At 31.2% G+C, this 19,259-nt stretch overlaps 2 protein-coding genes across 4 annotated transcripts; one reads left to right on the top strand and one right to left on the bottom strand.

The window, feature by feature from the left end:
• The first annotated feature begins 2,121 nt into the window (after positions 1 to 2,121).
• On the top strand, positions 2,122 to 7,411 carry LOC139886126 (bystin-like). Of its 3 annotated transcripts, none has more exons than XM_071869870.1 (12): positions 2,122 to 2,322; positions 2,417 to 2,629; positions 3,667 to 3,790; positions 4,278 to 4,341; positions 4,424 to 4,751; positions 4,830 to 4,909; positions 5,057 to 5,104; positions 5,189 to 5,335; positions 5,444 to 5,516; positions 5,601 to 5,676; positions 6,949 to 7,054; positions 7,134 to 7,411. In XM_071869870.1, the coding sequence occupies exons 1-11, from the start codon at positions 2,203 to 2,205 to the stop codon at positions 7,026 to 7,028; spliced, it is 1,353 nt and encodes a 450-aa protein (XP_071725971.1). In that variant the 5' UTR covers positions 2,122 to 2,202; the 3' UTR covers positions 7,029 to 7,054; positions 7,134 to 7,411. The 3 variants fall into 3 exon arrangements, 2 of the variants coding, with proteins under 2 accessions (XP_071725971.1, XP_071725972.1); XM_071869871.1 differs by having other exon boundaries at positions 2,205 to 2,322; positions 2,403 to 2,629; XR_011772282.1 differs by lacking the exons at positions 6,949 to 7,054; positions 7,134 to 7,411 and having other exon boundaries at positions 5,189 to 5,331; positions 5,445 to 5,516.
• Positions 7,412 to 9,624: 2,213 nt separating this feature from the next.
• LOC139853151 (uncharacterized) lies at positions 9,625 to 12,067 on the bottom strand. Its single transcript, XM_071842530.1, has 3 exons — positions 10,738 to 12,067; positions 9,722 to 10,650; positions 9,625 to 9,636 (listed from the first exon to the last, which is right to left on the bottom strand). Exons 1-3 carry the CDS (start codon positions 12,065 to 12,067, stop codon positions 9,625 to 9,627), a joined length of 2,271 nt encoding a protein of 756 aa, XP_071698631.1.
• Positions 12,068 to 19,259: the final 7,192 nt, after the last annotated feature.

The raw sequence follows: 19,259 nt of genomic DNA, 5'->3' as shown, positions 1-19,259 counted from the left end.
ATCCGGGGTCCACCGGGTCGACTAGCCGGTAGAAAAAGCCGAAAGAGTTTGGCTTCGTTCGACGCCGCCTCGTCTTGTTCATCCGAAGAAGTTCGTTCTCAAATGTTGGTCGCCCAACAAGAAATTGCTTTAACTCAAAAACAAAAACGACAATCGACTTTAATGAAAGTAATGAATCGTGCCTTTCGAATTTTCAACACAACCATCAACCCGAACTTGCCAAGGGAAGACCAAATAATACTTCAAAAGTATCGACAATAAATGAAGACGATCTTGTTAACCGACGAAGACGAAGAAAACGCAGACACCGAAGAACAACAAAACGAAGACGAAGAAGACGACCCGACACTACTCGAGTAGCTCGTTTTTTTAATAATAAGTGCGTATTTTTTTTATTATGTAACGTTTTTTTATTTTATTTTATGTATTGTCTTTTATTTTTAATTATGTAATGTTTTTAAATTTTAATAATGTAATATTTTTACTTTATTTAATAAAATGTTATTGATATTTATTTATTGTATTCAAATAATAATTTTAAATTGGTTAAAGTTTGAAATGAAGTGTATGATAGTGAGTGTTTAGTGAAAGGAATGTGAAAGAAATGTTAAAGTGTTTGTGCTGATGTGGCGCTGATGTGGCAGTGAAAATGAATGTGAAATAACTGAACGATTGCATGTGGCCTAAATGAATCAATGTCATTCAGAGAGCCGGTTAAGTATTTATTCTAACATAGCCGGTTAAGTCTTTATTCTAACACGAATAATGTGCAACTATATATTTGTTACACTAAAATCAATAATTTATCATTAATTATACATAGTATTTTTATTTTTATTTTTATTTAGGTTAACAATAAATAAACGTAAAGTACGTTAGAAAGATCAATGTTTATTACTACATTTTTTTTAAGTCCCCGATTAAAAGCCTTTAGACCATTTGTATAGCATGAGACAAAAGCCCGTTAGTTTATTATGTGACAAAAGCCACGCTAAAGGCGTCACATAATGGTAATGGTGGTGTTGCTTTGGTCGTTGGAAGGTATCCGTGGGAATGCAACGAGGAAAGCCACGACTGTTGGTTGTTTATGATTGGGTCAAAACATTTTTTTATTTTTATTTTTTGTTATTATTATCTTAATTATATTTATCTCCTTCTAACCTCTTTTTACTCAACTAGTAATTATATTTAGCTACATCATCACAATAATTCAACCAACACCCAAACTCATACCACCATTACTTCACATATTCGACTCACACATTCACATAATAAAAAAACCACACTACCGACTCACGTCTATTCCATTACAAATGTTCTTAGTAAAATTCTACACTTTTTTTTTTCTTTGTGGCATAAAACATAAATAAAATATATATTGGACTCTTCACAAAGTAGTGAAAAGTCAAGCATTACATACTGTATCGGTTTGGATTTACAAACATCATATCCAACCAATTTTCTAACTCTGTATACAATGCCACATTGAAACTACATTTATAAAAAATTACAAACATTAAGAGATCAAAAAACCTGCAGCACATTAACAAAAAATTTACAGTAACTCCTTGCATCCTTCATGCCCACTTTCTTTATAGTAGTAACCAAGGTTGGTAAGACCATATGTAGAATTGATGACTCGAACCCTTCTTAGCATTAACAAGTCATTGAAAAACCTTATTTTTTATACGCGAAGCTAAAGCGATCCAACAAGTGTAGTTCCCATTGAACACGATATCAAACCGAGCTACCCAAATTACCCATAAAGTCGCCGACTCAATTTACACCCACTGTAAATGACCTATTCGTTATCAATGCCATTAATATTTTCACTTGATTGACTTCAAACCAGTTTAATGGATACACAACTCTTATGTCCCAAATCATACACCCACAAAATGACCACTCCCAAATTCGATATTTCTCCTTAGGATAACCAATAATACTCCATAAAGGAGGAAATTGGACCCTTAAATTAGACAACACTCAAAAATCATACTACCAAAATAAAATATTACTACGTAATCACTTTACCGAAGCTCTATTTACTTACTACGTATTACTTTACACACCGTTTAAAACCAGATTAATTCTATTTTACTCATAGAGACTGGAAAGCTAGGGTTTTGGTAGGGTATTTGCAGCCGTGAATTAAACATCATAAAATCACTCCCTTCGTGAAATCAACTTTCCGATCCATCAATGGGGAAAAAACGCGAACGAATTCAAAATCCCCAACCTTTTTTATCCGACGACACCAACATTTCTGCCTCAAAAAAGCGCACCAAAAAACCGGCTAAACAACATCAACATGAAGAAACGGTACGTGTCTCAATAGGCATGGTCAATTCATCATACATACGTTTACATGTATACGTGTAATTATAAATGATATATTGTAGTAATTGTTATGTAGCTTATATCTGCGGGAATGAGTTCGAAGATATTGAAGGAAGCTTTAATTCAACAAAAGGAGATTCAGGAAGAAACAGATGCTGAAAACCCTAATAACATTGTTTTCCCTGAAGAACCTGTTACTCAAACTCATGCTGATGATGATGATGACGACGATGATGTTGATAATTTTGCTGGTTTTTCTGACAATCATAGTCAGTTTGGTGGTTATGAGGTTTGTTTGTAGAATTTTGTACACAATTCATGTTTAATTGCTACATGTTACTATTTTAAATTTGTATAAAAATATATATATATATAAGTTACCTTGTTGTTAAGCTTATATTACATATTGCAAACATATAAGTTTACAGAATTCAGGGTTAATTTATACTATCACATTTAGGGGTGTAAATGAGTCTAAGCTACTTGCCTTGATAACATATAAGTTTACATAATTTTCTTAACGTGTCACTCAAAATCTCAAGAATTATCTGTAGATATAAAATATTATGTGTGGGCTAAGAGAAGAGGGTTTGGGGTGATATAAGATGGGTTTCTTGGTTTATACTCATTGTACAGCCCTTAATTTACCAATAATTCTTGAGATTTTGGTTCAACATATTTTGAAGATCGTTTATTAAACGAGCTCGAGCTTGAACACGCTTGCGAGCCTAAACGAGCCTTTCATTTAGGGTTAATTTATTCATATCACATCACATAGGGTTAATTCTACTTACACATCATATTTACCGGGTTAATTCTACTTACACATCATATTTACCAATTATTTTTGAGATTTTGGGTGAACATATTTTGCAAATCGTCTATTAAACGAGCTCGAGCTCGAACAGGCTCACGAGCCTAAACGAGTCTTTCATCTATGTACACCAATTATTATTATTATTTTTATAATATAATAGTATTCGAGCTGAACTCGAGCTTGTATAATATCAAACTGTCCAATCTCAAGCTCCAGCTTATATTAGGCTCGAAATGAGTTGAGCTTGAGCTTGTTGAATTTCAAATGAGTCGAGCTTGAGCTTAGTCAAGCTCGGGCTAGACTCTGCATGTTTACACTTTAATCACATTCTGTTTGAAGCTAACCATTCTTCAATATGTTTCAGTATAATGTGAGAATTATTAAGGTGCAGTTAAATTATGTTGCATTTGGTGCAATTATTTTGCTTACAGTTGTCATATTACGTTTATCTGCTATGTGAATATCAAAATTATGTGTAGTTAAGTATGACAATAAGTATGGCAATACAGGAAGAAATCAATGAGGTTGACGAGAAGTTGCTGGAAGCTTTCTTTTCTAAGGATCCACGACCCCAGCGAACTTTAGCTGACATCATTGTGGGGAAGATCAAAGAAAAAGATCAATTGCCTACAGGTTTTAATTTCTTGTTAATTATTATAGTCTTGAATTAGGGTGTATTGATTATTCTACAAAGCTCTTGTCATTATAAATTGGTTTTATTAGATGTTCCTATCTTGGACCGGTTACATTTAAATGGGTTCAAATTGGTTGTTGAGGGTAGTATTAACGACAGTGGTCAAATGGGTATGGCCGGTTAAGTAGCACAGAGCCTGTTTCTCCTGTGGTTGGTTATTGTACTTTCTGATCTTTTTGGTATTATAATATGGTTCTACTGGGAGTTGCCATCTAGACCCGGTTACTATAAGTGGGTTGATTTTCTCAATGTTACTGAATACTGACACCTGTCTAATGGGCAAGACAGGTGAACTAGCACAAGTTTTTTATGTTGTATAAAATGTAGTTTTTTTACACAATTCTATTATTGTTTTATAGTATTCTTGTTGTGATGATATTTGATCCGTATGTTTACTTATATTTATCGATTAACCTTGGTAGATAGGTCTATCCGCAGGAACTCAATCTTTGCCAAAATTGGATGATTCCATCATAGAAATATACAAGAGGTGATGTATCTGTCTATCTTTCAAATTCTAGGGATTTGATAATAAATATATTGACTGTTTATATGTCTAACATGGTGTATAGTGTTGGAGAAATTTTCAAGAAATATACCTCTGGAAAATTGCCATTAGCCTTTAAAAGCATACCAGCAAAGCAACATTGGGAAGAACTTCTATACTTAACCGAACCAGAAAAATGGTCGCCCAATGCAGTGTACCAAGCCACCCGAATCCTTGCTTCAAATATGAGTTCTAAGAAAGTGGAGAAGTTTTACAAATTCGTTTTACTCCCTCGTATTAGGCAAGATATAAGGAAGAACAAAAAACTCCATTTTGCATTGTATCAAGCTTTGAAAAAGGCTGTATACAAACCAGCTGCTTTTAACAAAGGAATTTTGTTTCCTCTATGCGAGGTACAAATTTATCAAATTTTGACTAAAATGAGTTCATCTGAGTTTAATTTTAAGAGACTTTTGTATCTTTTTTTGTAGTCAAGGACTTGTAATTTGAGAGAAGCAGTTATTATCGGAAGCATTCTTCAAAAAGTGTCCATTCCACCACTTCATTCGAGGTGTCATTGTCAACTTTAGTTTAAATACGAATAACTATCAGAGTGTTGAAACAGGAAAAGCGAAAGAATTATACTAGAACTCTAAAAACTTAAGCCTTTTGTGCTATATGACCAGAAATATAACTAAAGCGTTGTCTAACTGTGCAGTCTTGCGTTAATGAAACTTGCAGACATGGAGTATGGTGGCACAACAAGGTTTGCACATGCTATAAACCAGAGTTACCTTATGTCCTGATTATCAACTAGGTATACTTTATTAATAATGGTTTCCTGATGCAGTTATTTCATAAAGCTGTTAGTTGAGAAGAAATATGCATTGCCATATCGAGTTATTGATGCAATGATTGCACATTTTATGAGATTTTGTGAAGACTCTAGAGATATGCCTGTGATCTGGCATCAGTCACTTCTTGCCTTTATGGAAAGGTTCAGTTTGTACTCTATTATCTGTTCATCATATGGGCATAATCTTACATGACAATGGTATCGTTGAATAGTGACATATTTTGAATATTAATGATTAATTATTCGCAGGTACAAACATGAATTGACAAAGGAGCAAAAAGATGACATCCATTATCTTGTGAAGAAACAGAGACATAAATTGGTATTGTGTCGCCATCTTTTAAGTAGCTAATTAGGTTTTAATATGTGAAAGTGCTAAGAGAAAAGGTGATCCCGTTTGATGCAGGTCACACCTGAAATCTTAAGGGAGTTGAATAACAGCCGTAACCGTGGGGAAAAAGAGGACGACCTTATGTCAATTTATATCCTTTTGATTGACCATTTCATGATCTTTTTTGGGACCAGTGGTAGAAAAATAGGGGGTCGACCGGGTTGGGTAAGACCATGAATAACCCTGCCTGTGACGTCACAGGCGGATTGTGTGTACAATCCGCATGTGACGTGGCACATGTCAGTTTCTGACACAAAATAACCCTGACGCCCCTTCCCTTTTCTGTGTCATTCAACTGTGGGTCCTACCAGTTTTATTTTTTCTTTTTTATTTTATATTAAATATGAATACAAAGTTATTTTATAAAATAAAATGCATATAAAATATAAAAGACATCACAAAATAATATCTCATAAAATTCAACCATTACATAAATTGATTCGAATTCGGCATCTTCACCTTCTAATTCTTGAATTAGTGCAACAATACGCTCGTCTTCCGAATCGGATTCCGAATTAATTAAATACTATGTCATCTAGTTACATAAAATTTTTGAATGAAAGTGTTAAAATGAGAGAAAATGGAGAGTTTGATGTGTTAAAAATGATGCGGTTTGATGGGTTTATATAGATTTAAATACAAGTAAATTTTTTTTTAAAAAAAAAAACAAAAATATCCGTTAGCCAACGGCTACAAAATTCGCCCAATCAAAAACTGACACGTCGCCTGACGCCTTTTTTTCCGTGAAAAATCCGACCATGGGCGTTTCGCCTGACGCCGTGTTAGGGGCATCAGAGGCGTCAGAGAGCCTGACGGGACCCCTCTGACGTCGCGTTAAAAATGGTCTAATGGAACAAAATGGATATGTAGCATGTTAAAACAAACTCTTTATGTTCGCTGTCATTATTAAGTTGATTACAATGTGATAAAGAGTGCCTTATTAAATAATATAAAATGGTTAGATAGTCTAATGTTCATTTTGGGGTTATATAATACAAAATAGGTGTTTGCTGGGTTGGGTAATGGAACAAAGTGGATATGCAGCATGTTAAAACCAACACTTTTTATGATCGTTATCGTTAAGTTGTTGACAATGTGATAAAGTGTGTGTTGCTAAATAATATTATATAAAATGGTTAGATATTCTAATTTTCGTTTTATAGCTATTAAATAATATAAAATGGTTTGGCTGGTTATGGTTTAAAGTGGTTGACTTCTTTATCGGGCTGGAATGGGTTGGGTTGGTTTGAACTGCAAGAGGTTTGTCATAAACTTGTGGGTTAATAACTCAACAATGAGTATCTATTATAGGTACGTGCATGATAGACCAAGTTTTACTAGTATTTTCTTAACTTTTTATCACCTTCCCCTATTTCGGTGATTAACAAAACCATAGACGAAGATCGATTCGATATCCCAGATGTTCCCATGGAAGAAGATTAAATTCCAGCAACACTTGCTTCATTATGGTAAATATTTTTTCCTCCTAGTTACTGTTTGTGTGCAGGCGATGATTCCAACAAATGGTTATAATTTTATATTATTCAGGATAATCGTGCTCTTGCACTAATGAGATATGGAATTACTTCATGGGGTTTTTTGAAGTTCCTTGTCAAATTGCGCTAGGATTGTTGGCGTTGTCTTTATTTTCATCTAGTGTGTAAGGACTAAATTGTGAAAAACTATGGAGTAGCAAATTTTGTAGGAAAATGATTCAGGTTACATGGTTTTTACCGACCATTTATTAGCATTGAAATTAGGATATACTAATATGTATTGTATAATTGCTTATTTATATATCACTTGTTATGGTAGATTATGTAGAAAACTGGCTATTTACATACGTTTTAAGTATTGCTCCAACGCTTTGCATGTGTTCATCACCTGTTTTTTGTGTGTGTAGTTTATGTGGGCGGGTATTTACTTTTGTAAACTCAGTGCAGTTATCACTGACCGTTGCTCTCTTTCCCTAGAATCTTTAGAAACTAGTGATTTAGTATCTTGCTCCAGAAACGCTTTGTGTGTGTTCGTCACCTGTGTTTTGTGATGGTGAAGTTATAAGTTATATATAATGACTGCATTGTTGCCGGCCAGTCGGAGCGTAAATGTCTCTTCGCGGTTTCTTGACTCTGACATTTTTCTCTGTGCACCAAACACAACATTTCTTGTAGGAATGTATTTGCATTGGTAGTTTGAGGAATGATTACGGGCATGTTTACTTTCCACTTAATGATCTGTTTTTTTTACTCTTAATTCAGTAAGTGAAATTATTGTTTCTTTGTCACTTAATCTCAAAATTGATCAGTATCTAAGAGACGTAGAATCAGACATCCTTTCCTATCAAAAGGCAAATGGAAACAGGAGGAAATACAGAAAAAGAAGTAAACATCTCCTATCTAAATGTCATATGCATGTTCTAGTGGATCGTGGATCTCATGTTTCGAATTCTTGATCATAACATATAACTGTTGACTTCTATGTATAAGTCAGCATCATCCATGTATGCCTTGTGCAACTGTGCAAGTCTAGCATCAGATTGTACAAAAGTTCAAGGTTGTGCAAAAACATCTACTCTTGAAATTCTTGTCTGAATCTAATTAATTGGTTGCAAGTGTTTAACCTTATATTCTGTTCCAACAATTGCTCAGTCTTCGTAAACACATGATCTATATGGGCTTATGTGTAGTTCAGTAGTTCAACCTGGATAGATTTTACTGATTTACCTCCGTTGATCTGGTCTCTTGCAGTAGAATATGTTTTATGGCATGACTTAATTTCTTTGTTTAATTTTCTACACTTGGTATGATGAAAAGAATAAACGAATTGGTTCCAGCAACAGACTTTGACTATTCAAGAATACATTTTCAAGGTCCTTAATTGTTTAGTGTTCCCTTTAGAACAATACTACACATGGATCATGTTAGAATTTTGGTTCTCTATAAGTTTGTCTTCATAAACATTCCAAAATATGAAGTTTTAACCAGCGCAGTGTGATCTCATATCTCTTCTATTATTAGTTACAATTTAATTTAATTAATAATTAATATGTAATCCTATACAATTCCCTTGAATGTTGGTACATAACTCTAATATATAAGCAGTGAATCACTTTCTGTTTGATAGACCTAATATTAGATTTTTCGATCTTTAGGAGCACGTAGATGAACATCCTACCTTAAAAATTCCATACACTTGCACATCATCTTATTATAAAATGGTCTGCAGAATGAATTGATTTTCATGTAGGTGACCAGGTGAGGCATCAGGTGATGTATGCATATCGTCAAATGATTGATGACCAACTCGCGGGGCATTGAGAAGTGAGCACGTGTGTAACGGACTAAAGTTTTGTGATGTCTGCTCATGTCAACTTTTAATGCGACTACATCATAGTGACACGCATGACGTCCTTTTCACTCTGTTTGCTTTTCCGTCCCTGAATGCCCTTCATTAAACTATCTATCTAGCTTAGTTGCTAATAATGCCAAATCAATCTATGTTTCGCCTTAGGATTTTTTAGGTTTACTCTTATTAGTTATTAGTTATTACCATATATTACCAGTATGGTCATTAAGTACGTTGTAATATTATGTACGCTGCTACGTACATAGCTGAAATTAAGGGTGTTCTATATTGTTGTCAAAATGGTTTGGTCAATGTAAAATATAAAATTGTTTTTGATCACGTGTCTCTTTTAACTTGGTTTGGATATATGTGGATAGGAATGTAGGAATTTGGTCGTCGTTCACTAAGGATTGCATTCTACTCGGTCATCTTTGACCTTTTTAAAAGGAAATTCATGTTATGCTTTGACATGATAAGGAAGAACACGGGCGGAGCCAGAATTTGACGATGGGGGTGGCTTACTCAATTAAAAAGAAAACTCAATTCACTCATCATAATAAAGTGTCATATTGAGATAGTAAACAACGATAACTAGTTTATATATAAAAAACGTAAACTTAAACCAAATACATAAGTGATGTCAAAAACAATATGCAAAAAATAAACAAAGTTTGCTCACGCCAAACAATATTTTTCACGAAGTAACCTGTGAATAATAATAGTTAAAAAGTCAGAATTAGTTAAATATTGATAAACATATGGTAAAATATAGTATATTAAAGGAATTGTACCTTGTGTGGTATAAGTTGGACACGTCTACGTTTTTGAGAAGCAAAAGCATCAATTATCTCATCCGTAGTAAAGATATCAGCAATATCTCTTTCAATATATAATAGCAAACAACTTTTTAGAAAGTCATCACCCATGCTACAACGAAGTCTAGTTTTCACAATTTTCATTGCCGAGAAAGCTCTTTCACTTGTTGCAGTTGAAACTGGAAGCGTTAATATAAGACGAATCAACCTGTCAAGTAACGGATACACTTTGTTCTTCCTAGTTTCTTGTAGGTCTCTACATAACTCTGCAATCGTACGAGCCTTTTTTAACTGTGGATGATTAGGCACGTCTAGCTCATAATGTTGCAACTCATTTTTTATCCGATGATTTTCTTGCTCAGTAAAGTCCAAAGGATAAAATGTTTTTGCTAGCTTGCAAATATCAGTTTTATTGAAGGGCCTTTTAGGGTCTAGAGCAACACTGAGTTGAAGAAGTTCAGTCACAGACTCATTGAATCTAGAGTTTAACTCTTGCAGTTGACTATCAATAGCAGCAAAGAATACATCAACTCGATAATGATGCTCAACAGTCACATTGTCTTCTTTAGAACGAGAACGAATTACGTCTTTGTAACTTCGAGACATTTCGGGGACTTCGATATTGTTACCCTCACAATAAGAAACAACTTTATTCAAAAGTGATTCCCATACTTGATCTCTTAGATTTTGAATTAATGTCTTTGTAGTGGAAACCAAATCCAAAGCATTAACGATATCTTGAGATTTACGTTGAAAAGCTTGACAAAGCTTATCAGTTTTCTTCATTATTTTCCTCATCAAATGCATAACAATAACAAAATCAAATGACATTAACTGTGTGAGAGCAAAGGAAGCATCACCTTTTTGAGAAGAAGTAGATCCATTAATAGCAATGTCACGTAATACTATAATGGCAGGACCATACAATCTCAACAAGCTACAAATTGATCGGTAATGTGAACTTCATCTTGTATCTCCAGGTCTTTGTAAACTTTTAAGTTGATTAGCTCCTCTACCACTCTGAAGCTCTCCAATATCGGCCAAATGAGAAATTTCAAATAATTGAGCATCTTGTAATTGATCGTGGCGCTTGGCAGAAGAATCAATGACATTTATAATGAAGTTCAAATTCTTAAAAAATTTGTGCATTTCAACCACTTCTTTAGATGCTGCAACTAAAGCTAGTTGCAACTGATGAGCAAAACAATGTATATAATAAGCACAAGGGCATTCTTTCAACATTAAAGCCTGTAACCCTTTCCATTCCCCACGCATATTACTAGCTCCATCATAACCTTGCCCACGAATATCATGAACATCAAGTTTATGAAAAGATAGAGATGACAAGATTTCATTTTTTAAGGTCAATGCTGTTGTATCTTTGACATGAACCAAGTCTAGAAACCTTTTCTTGACATACCCATCTCGGTCAACAAATATCACAACAATTGCCATTTGTTCTTTCTTAGATTCATCTCGGGACTCATCAACTATCAAACAAAATTTCGCATTCCCAATTTCATCACGAATGGATTGTTGTATATTTCTAGCAAAAATATGCAAAATTTCCTTTTGCACATCTGGTGACGTATACGTGGCATTTTGAGGAGCGTTATGCAACACAACATTCTCAACTTCCTTGTTATAAGAAGCAATAAACTTTAACAACTCCAAAAAATTTCCTTGATTTGCTGAATTTGGTCTCTCATCATGACCCCTAAAAGCACAAGCTTGCATTGTGAGCCATTTAACTACTTCAACAGAAGTTTTAACTCTCAGTCTATTGTCCATAATTTCTTGAGTAGTATGTTTCTCTATCACATTCTCTATATGACCCAACTGATTTTTTAAATCTTCATAACATTTAACAGAAAAGTTATGAGCCGAAGCAGGAGTTTTACCTTCATGTTTGATGAAAGCACATTCTTTACCACAATTCACTTTTTTCCATGTATTAAACCCTTTTACAGTAAATTTATCAGAACCAACTCGTCCTACAGGCTTCTTATTAAATAGATAGCATGGGAGACAATATGCGGCATCTTTTTCTTGAGAATATTCTAACCACCAAAATCTACCAAACCAAGTTGATTGAAAGCTTCGATTACCCTTTGAACCACTAGCACTTAGAGGATAATTTGACTTATGAAGTTGATAAGGTCCAAGTTTAATATATTCTCGTCTAATCTCATCACGTTGATTACGTGGATATTCCATTATTGAAGGCCGTATACCAGGATCTCTAACTAATGAATCTAACTTGAACTCCTTAGGCTTTGAGTTATCATTTTTTTCAACATCAATTGTAGGAGACTCTTCCATTATATTATCATCATTCGGTTGGAATTCCGTATTATTAGCGTCTATCGTAACAGGCTAACATCATCATCTTTCTCATGTGATGGTTGATCATCAAGAACACCACTTGTCTTAGTAAAAAAATTAAGGATTGTTTTTTTGGGACCCATGCTTTAACCTAAAATTATGTATTAATTTCATATCAATAAACTTATAAACAACAAAAATACAGCATATAACTTACTCAAACGAATCAAAAAGTTAAATAAATAACACTCAAAATTAATAATCAAAATAGTACAATTATCAATTATGATAAGGAAATTAAAAAATTAGAATAATATAATCTGCTGGTGAACAAATCCATCATATATTAATACAAATAGAAGTATAGAACATACAATTATGGGATGGAACATTGTAAAAAAATAGAAGACGGAGAACTTACGACTTACGAGTTCGGACTTCGGCGGTAACTTGATGTAAAAGACGGAGAACTTACGCACAGAAAGTGAAAAGATGTAATTGTGTAAATTAAATTAAATAGAGAAGATGACATATCTTTTTGACTTATTCAATGTTAGTTATTAGCTTAAACTAGTGTTCGAACCCTCGCTTCGCGCCGGGGTTCGGTTTTCAATGTATTATATTGAGTTTAGTTTGTAAAATTATTTTGTGGCTAACGATGATATCGTTGAAGCGCAACTCGAGTCGAACTAAAAGGTATAATCCGTGAAAGATTTAAATGTTATTTTAAATTAACAATATATGTACATCTCCGCGTTTCACTATGGAATTGTCGACTTTTAAAAATTTAACGCAAAATCGACGTGTATGAAAAGTACCTCAAATATTTAGCGTTTTTTAAAAAGCGTCTGATTTGCGTATAGTTAGTGACAATGTGCTCCTAAAATTGTTTCGAGTTTAACGATGGTGTCAGAAAAATTTAACTCGGTGCGAGTGAGAAGATATGGCCCGTTGAATATTTGAGTGTAGTTTTTTTAAATTTTTTTATGAAAATGAGTATTTGACACTTTACCCCCTGTTTGGGGGGTCGATTTTAATATTTGAACAAACTATGGGGGCTTTTTTAAAAAAAAAAGGTGGAAAAGGGGGGAAAAAGTGAAAGAACGAAAGCACCCCTGGTGACTATTAATCGTTTTTGTCTATTAGGTAGTATATAAAGTATGTAGTCGATTTATAATGAATGAGAAGTTTAATGGTTAAAGTGTAAAATGTTAAAAGTTTGAGATAAGTTTATAAAAAACCATAAAGTTAACTATTATATATTTTTTTGAGGCTAAAATGTAAGTAAGTAAAAGAGTGGGGGCAGTTTGTAAAACTTTTGAGGTTACTATTCGTTTGTGCTATGCTTTTTATATAATTTTTTTGGGGTTAAAATGTAAGTAAGTAAAAGAGTGAGGGTGGTTTGTGAAACTTTTGAGGTTACTATTAATTTGTGCTATGCATTTTAGATATAAGGTATAATATAATATAATATAATTACGGGAATATTTATTTGCCTAATTGTTTTAGATTTAATAATATACGGAGTAGTATATAACAATTTTAAATAAATATACAATTTTTTGAGCCCATTGGGGGTGGCTGAGCATCCCCTGTCCCCTCCTTGTCTCCGAGGAAGAAGATAGGCTAAAAATAGATACTCGATCTTTCTGTCACGAAATCTGCAACAATTATCTAGGAAAAATATCTACGTGAAATATCTATGCATACATTGTGTATCGCCCTGTATCAAGGGATATATGACACCGACACACGTGTTCATACACGTAATGTACATTTACAGTCACAGCTGTAAATTGCCAAAGTTGGCTAACAAAGGATTTGAAGACGAAACTTTGTGAAATTAAGTGAAAAATCGTGACCGGATTCATGTATCTTGTCATCATAAGTAGCAGAGTTTGGGCCATGTTGCTAGTTCCAAAAATATGATGCCTCATGGTTTCAATTATTTCAGGGGGTTACCCCTCTTACCCCTCCTAATATGACGTGTCAATCCACCCATACCCCACCTTTTCACATCTCTCTCAACTTTTCAACATTTTTTTATAGGAGTAGAACTTTTTACTTTTATAATTTATAACTTAAAATATATAAGAGTTATATTTATATTTATTTATTGTTATAATTATACGAAGTAATAATATTTATTAATAAAATATATAATAATAAAAAGTACTCGTACTCCGTTATCATTATTTTTCTTTAATTTTAATATTATTCACATATCTATGCCGATTTACTCTTCATCTTTTGTTACTCATCTAGTCATCTGTCAAACATGAATTCCCCTCAACCTTCTACCTTCCCCAATTTCAAACACCCTTCAATTTTACCAAATTTCAACCAACCTTCAACCTACCCAAATTCAGTCAATTCTTTCAAACCATCTTTTCCCAATTCCATCCCTATCAAAAACACCCATTTCTTTTCCAAATCAAACGGATCTAAACCTTTCAAGAATCCTCATTCCTTCCCACAAAAAGCCACTATTATGTTCTTAATGTTTGTGGATAAGATTAAAAGAGATAGAAAATATAAGGGTAAAAGTGGAAAGTAAATAAAAAATATTGTACTTTAATGATATTTCCTTAAACGGTGTATTTTTTGTATATGGACAATTAATATGGGACGGAAGGAGTATTGATTTAGGAAATCAATATTTTAAATATAAAACTTAAATGTATAAAAGGAACTTTATCATATTATTCTTATCTACTAATTAATGAAAATATTAATTTGGAACCAATCAAAACAAAATAGTGAACTATCAATATGGAACGAAGCATTATATTATACTCCATTCGTCTCATATTTATTGTCACCAAACAAAAAATACACAGTTTAAGAAAATGTCATAAAAGTACTGTACTTTTTGTTTATTTTTCAGTTTTGCCTTTCTTTTTTCTCTTTTAATCATATCCACATATATTAAAGACATTTAGAACTTTATCTTTTTATTCTTTTTTGTTTATGAAAGTGGACAATTAATTTGGTAATTCTAAAGTAAAATACTGAATAATAAATTAGGGATGAATGGAATATAATTTAATAAATAAAAAAGATAAAAAAGACAAAATGGAATATATAAAATAACTTAAATTAATACGGAATAATACAATAATTAAATGATTAATAATTAATGAATAAAATAAAAAATAGAAAGAAAATCATATGTCAGTCGATTGGATGTGGTGTAGGCGTAGGAGGGGTGTTATGGGATTATGACTTATTTCACCTTCTTATTGATTGCTTTAAGCTTTTAGGTGCTGGTTCAGTGTGCACGTCATAACACAAATCTATACTACCGCTTATATACAAGCCTATGTGGTCACACACTTTAGTATTTAGACATCATTATTATATATTGTTGATATATGATTATAACCTATAGTTCGAAAAAGTATGAATTAATTAAATATAATTTAATTAAATATACAATGCTCAATGGACCGTTGAACCACTAAATATTAAATGAGCTTATTTTTGTGTAAAGATAATAAAAATAAATTGGACTATTACTTGTTTTGGTCCACCGACATTTAACATAATTGAAAAGGGTTGTTCACCTTTGAAAGGTAGATAGATAGATATCATAATATTTGGTGATCTACTCATTGCAATAAAAGAAATATACTTTTGTTAGTCATAGAGAGAGATTAAATAAATGGTTGTAGCCTTGTAGGCTTTTGAAAAGTGACACAAAAGCAAAAGATAAGTATTTAAAAAGATTACATATAATTTATTATGATATGAGATGATAGTTTTAGACATAGCAGAGAGAAACAACAAAGATAGTAATTCTTCCTTTTATTGTGTGTGGTTTTTGTGTCCAAAACATGAAGGTTTTCAAACTCAAAATAAATTTGGTAAAACTAGCTCTCTGTTTGTGTTGGTGGTCGACAAGAAAAAGAAACAAGATATTTTCTTTTTCATTCTTCTTTTCAAACATAATACGTAAACAATATTTGATATTGTTGTTGGGTTATATACGGACTAATATCCGGTTGGTGTTGTTCGACGTGCTGTGTGGATCAACCATAGAGATATTCATACACTTTGAATATATGTTTCAACCTACACTTTGAATATATGTTTCAATTATTAGTGGTGTAATTGGATCTTGTTGGGATCGTTAATCGTGTGAATGTTTTACTTGAAAGTTTATAATAAAATAAATGATGTTTATTTTAATGATTAATAAAAGATGTTTATTTTCATGTTCCGCTGCGTTTTATAAATTTAAAAGTACACACGGTTTTCCATCAGTGGTATCCGAGCCGCTTTTACACCATCTTAATTGTCGCGTGATTTTCTTTAGATTTAGCTTTGTGGTGAATTGGTAAAAGTCAAAACCTTTATGGTTTTTAAAGTCAACGCGGTTGATTTAGACTTAACCTCATGACGCACAAATATGATTAAAAGAATATCACTAATTTAAATTGTAGATTTAATTATTATGGCTTGAATATTTATTATAATTGTTGATTGTTGTATCCCATGGTTACACACATGCATTGTAACCATGGACAAGCCATACGTAGGTTTTAATAATGTAGTTATTAAAATTGTGATTGCGCACATAGCCCATTATGCCCCGACCTATGTATGATTGTTGTGATTGTTGATTACGGCAATATTATGTCATGTTGATTATTTATTTTATTAGAAAGACCATTTTGAAGCCAAAGTTGTATTTTATTTATTTTCAATTTCATAGTATTGTATTTATGTTTATTCTAAATTGTAAAAGTATTAGATTAGTTGTATTTTTTAATTTTAAATAAATGTAATAAGATGAAGATTAAAGATAAAGATGTGATGACCCGGAAATTTTCGATCAAATTTAAACTTTAATCTCTATATATTTTCGACACGATAAGCAAAGTCTGTAATGTTGAGTCTCGAAAATTTTAAAATTTTATTCATGTAATAAAGTACCTTTGACTATTTCCCGACGATTCACGAACAAATAAATTATGTATATATATATATATATATATATATATATATATATATATATATATAAAAGATTTCTATTAATAACCATTATATTGAAACATTTATAAAATTTATAAATATTAAATATTCAATATAGAATACAACATAATATATATTACAAATATGATATAATTAATAATTGTAATATATTAAATTATAAGTTAAAATATAGTTAGTACATTAGTTGTTATTATAATTATTCTTTGTATCATTAAAAGTATAACATAAAATTTATTACATGTAATTTGTTATATGATTATTATGATTACCTTTATCAAGATTATTATTATTAATATCATTAGAGTATTTATTAATAAAAATTAATACAATCTCTTATTATCAATAATAATATAATTATTATAATTCTTAAGATTATTAGTATTATTATTAGTTATTATTATTATTAATATAATTGTTATTATTAATAATACAATTATCAATTTTTAGTATTATTGTTATATATAACATTAGTGTATATATTTCATAATAACTATTAACATTATCATTAATAATATTATTATTAATAATGTAATTATGTTACTATTGTTTATATTTTTAAATAGTATTACTATTATAATTACATTTATTAACTCGATTCATTATGATCTATATATATATATATATATATATATATATATATATATATATATATATATATATATATATATATATATAATTATATAACAATAATAGATATGCAATTATGAAAATAAATATAAATATATGAATACTGATATATACAAATTATAATTAAATTAAATACATATACATACGCTGTATACAGGTTTATATAAACAAATGCGTATACGAATTATAAATATATACATACATAAATACGATCAATTATATGAATAAAAAAAATAAATAATAAATTTCGTATTCTATTTCAAATCACTATCAACCTTTTGAGAATTTTTTTCTGTCTTCAATTAGTATCACTCAGTGTTAAAAAGAATCCAAATCTGTTAGCAATCCAATCGTCCTTTATTTTTTTTATTTTTTTTTGTGTACGAACGATCATGGCTGTCAAATTCAATTTGGCTATATGTGAAACAAATTCGGTTGTTAATGGAAAGGGGACGACACACATTGTCATCCACGAGTCACAGAAATTAATAACTATCTTCTTTCTTACTCAAATTAAACAGAAAAAGGATGAACACAGAGATATACTCTGCACGAACTCCTTTTAATCTAGAAATCGATTTTTAATAAAATTTAAAAATCTTTAAATTAGGTCTTGTTAGGAACCTCCTGTGTTAACTATCTGCAAAAACTCAAAAGCCAATTCTTAATATCAAGGGTGAATTTGTGAGTCAAAGCTACAATTAAAAAAAGTCAAAGTTTGTTCTTCATTGAAATTCAAACATGTTTAAACGTTTTAAGTTAAATTGAAGGTACATAAAGTTTCTAGAGAAGATATTAAATCTTTTTCATGTTAAAATCATTACCTAAAACTGCCTTAATTTCGAAGTCAAGTGATGAGGTTGGGATGTTCATCGCGAGCCTGAAACACAGCAGGTTTTATTATTTAATTTTGTTTTCTTTTCTTTCCTTGCTTGTTGATCAGTTGCATCAAAATACAGATTATGTAAAATTAAATTTCAAGTTTTAAATTCAAACTTTAAAAGTCAGTCTAGTTGTTTTTCCGGTCGATCAATGCTATGAAGAAGAAGGAAAGTAGGGAATAAAGAAATACGGTTTATAATTATTTGGGTATGGTTTTAAATCAAAAAAAGTGGACGGATCAGATGGTGATAGTTGTTTGTGTGTAAACGAGGGGTCTCGGGTTCGAGCCCCGGCAAGGGCAGCTAATTGTTTTTTTTTTGACTCTTTTCATGTGAGGTAGCTCTCTAATTTTATTATTATTATTATTATTATTATTATTATTATTATTATTATTATTATTATTATTATTATTATTATTATTATTATTATTATTATTATTATTATTATTATTATTATTATTGTTATTGTTGTTATTGTTGTTGTTGTTGTAAATTACTATTATTACTAATATCATTAATGTGTTTAATAGAACAAATAAAAGTATTATTATTATGGTTATTATTAGTATAACTATTATTAACATATTAGTATGATTATTACTATTATCTGTAATAACAAAATATGTATCATTTATAAATGTTAGTACCATTAATATAAATATAATTATAATTATTAATATCAT

The sequence above is a fragment of the Rutidosis leptorrhynchoides genome, chromosome 1 (assembly GCF_046630445.1).
Source record: "Rutidosis leptorrhynchoides isolate AG116_Rl617_1_P2 chromosome 1, CSIRO_AGI_Rlap_v1, whole genome shotgun sequence".
Lineage (NCBI taxonomy): Eukaryota > Viridiplantae > Streptophyta > Magnoliopsida > Asterales > Asteraceae > Rutidosis > Rutidosis leptorrhynchoides.
Note: the sequence above shows the minus strand (reverse complement) of the source record. Positions and strands in the feature narration are given on the sequence as shown.

Bases quoted from the DNA above. Each gene is read 5' to 3' on its own strand.
- LOC139886126 (XM_071869870.1), top strand. From the start codon at position 2,203: ATGGGGAAAAAACGCGAACGAATTCAAAATCCCCAACCTTTTTTATCC. The intron at 4,910-5,056 runs GTGTCATTGTCA...CTAACTGTGCAG, and splicing joins ATTCCACCACTTCATTCGAG to TCTTGCGTTAATGAAACTTG. The intron at 5,105-5,188 runs GTTTGCACATGC...TTCCTGATGCAG, and splicing joins GAGTATGGTGGCACAACAAG to TTATTTCATAAAGCTGTTAG.
- LOC139853151 (XM_071842530.1), bottom strand. From the start codon at position 12,067: ATGGAAGAGTCTCCTACAATTGATGTTGAAAAAAATGATAACTCAAAG. The intron at 10,651-10,737 runs GTTTACAAAGAC...CTGCCATTATAG, and splicing joins AGGAGCTAATCAACTTAAAA to TATTACGTGACATTGCTATT.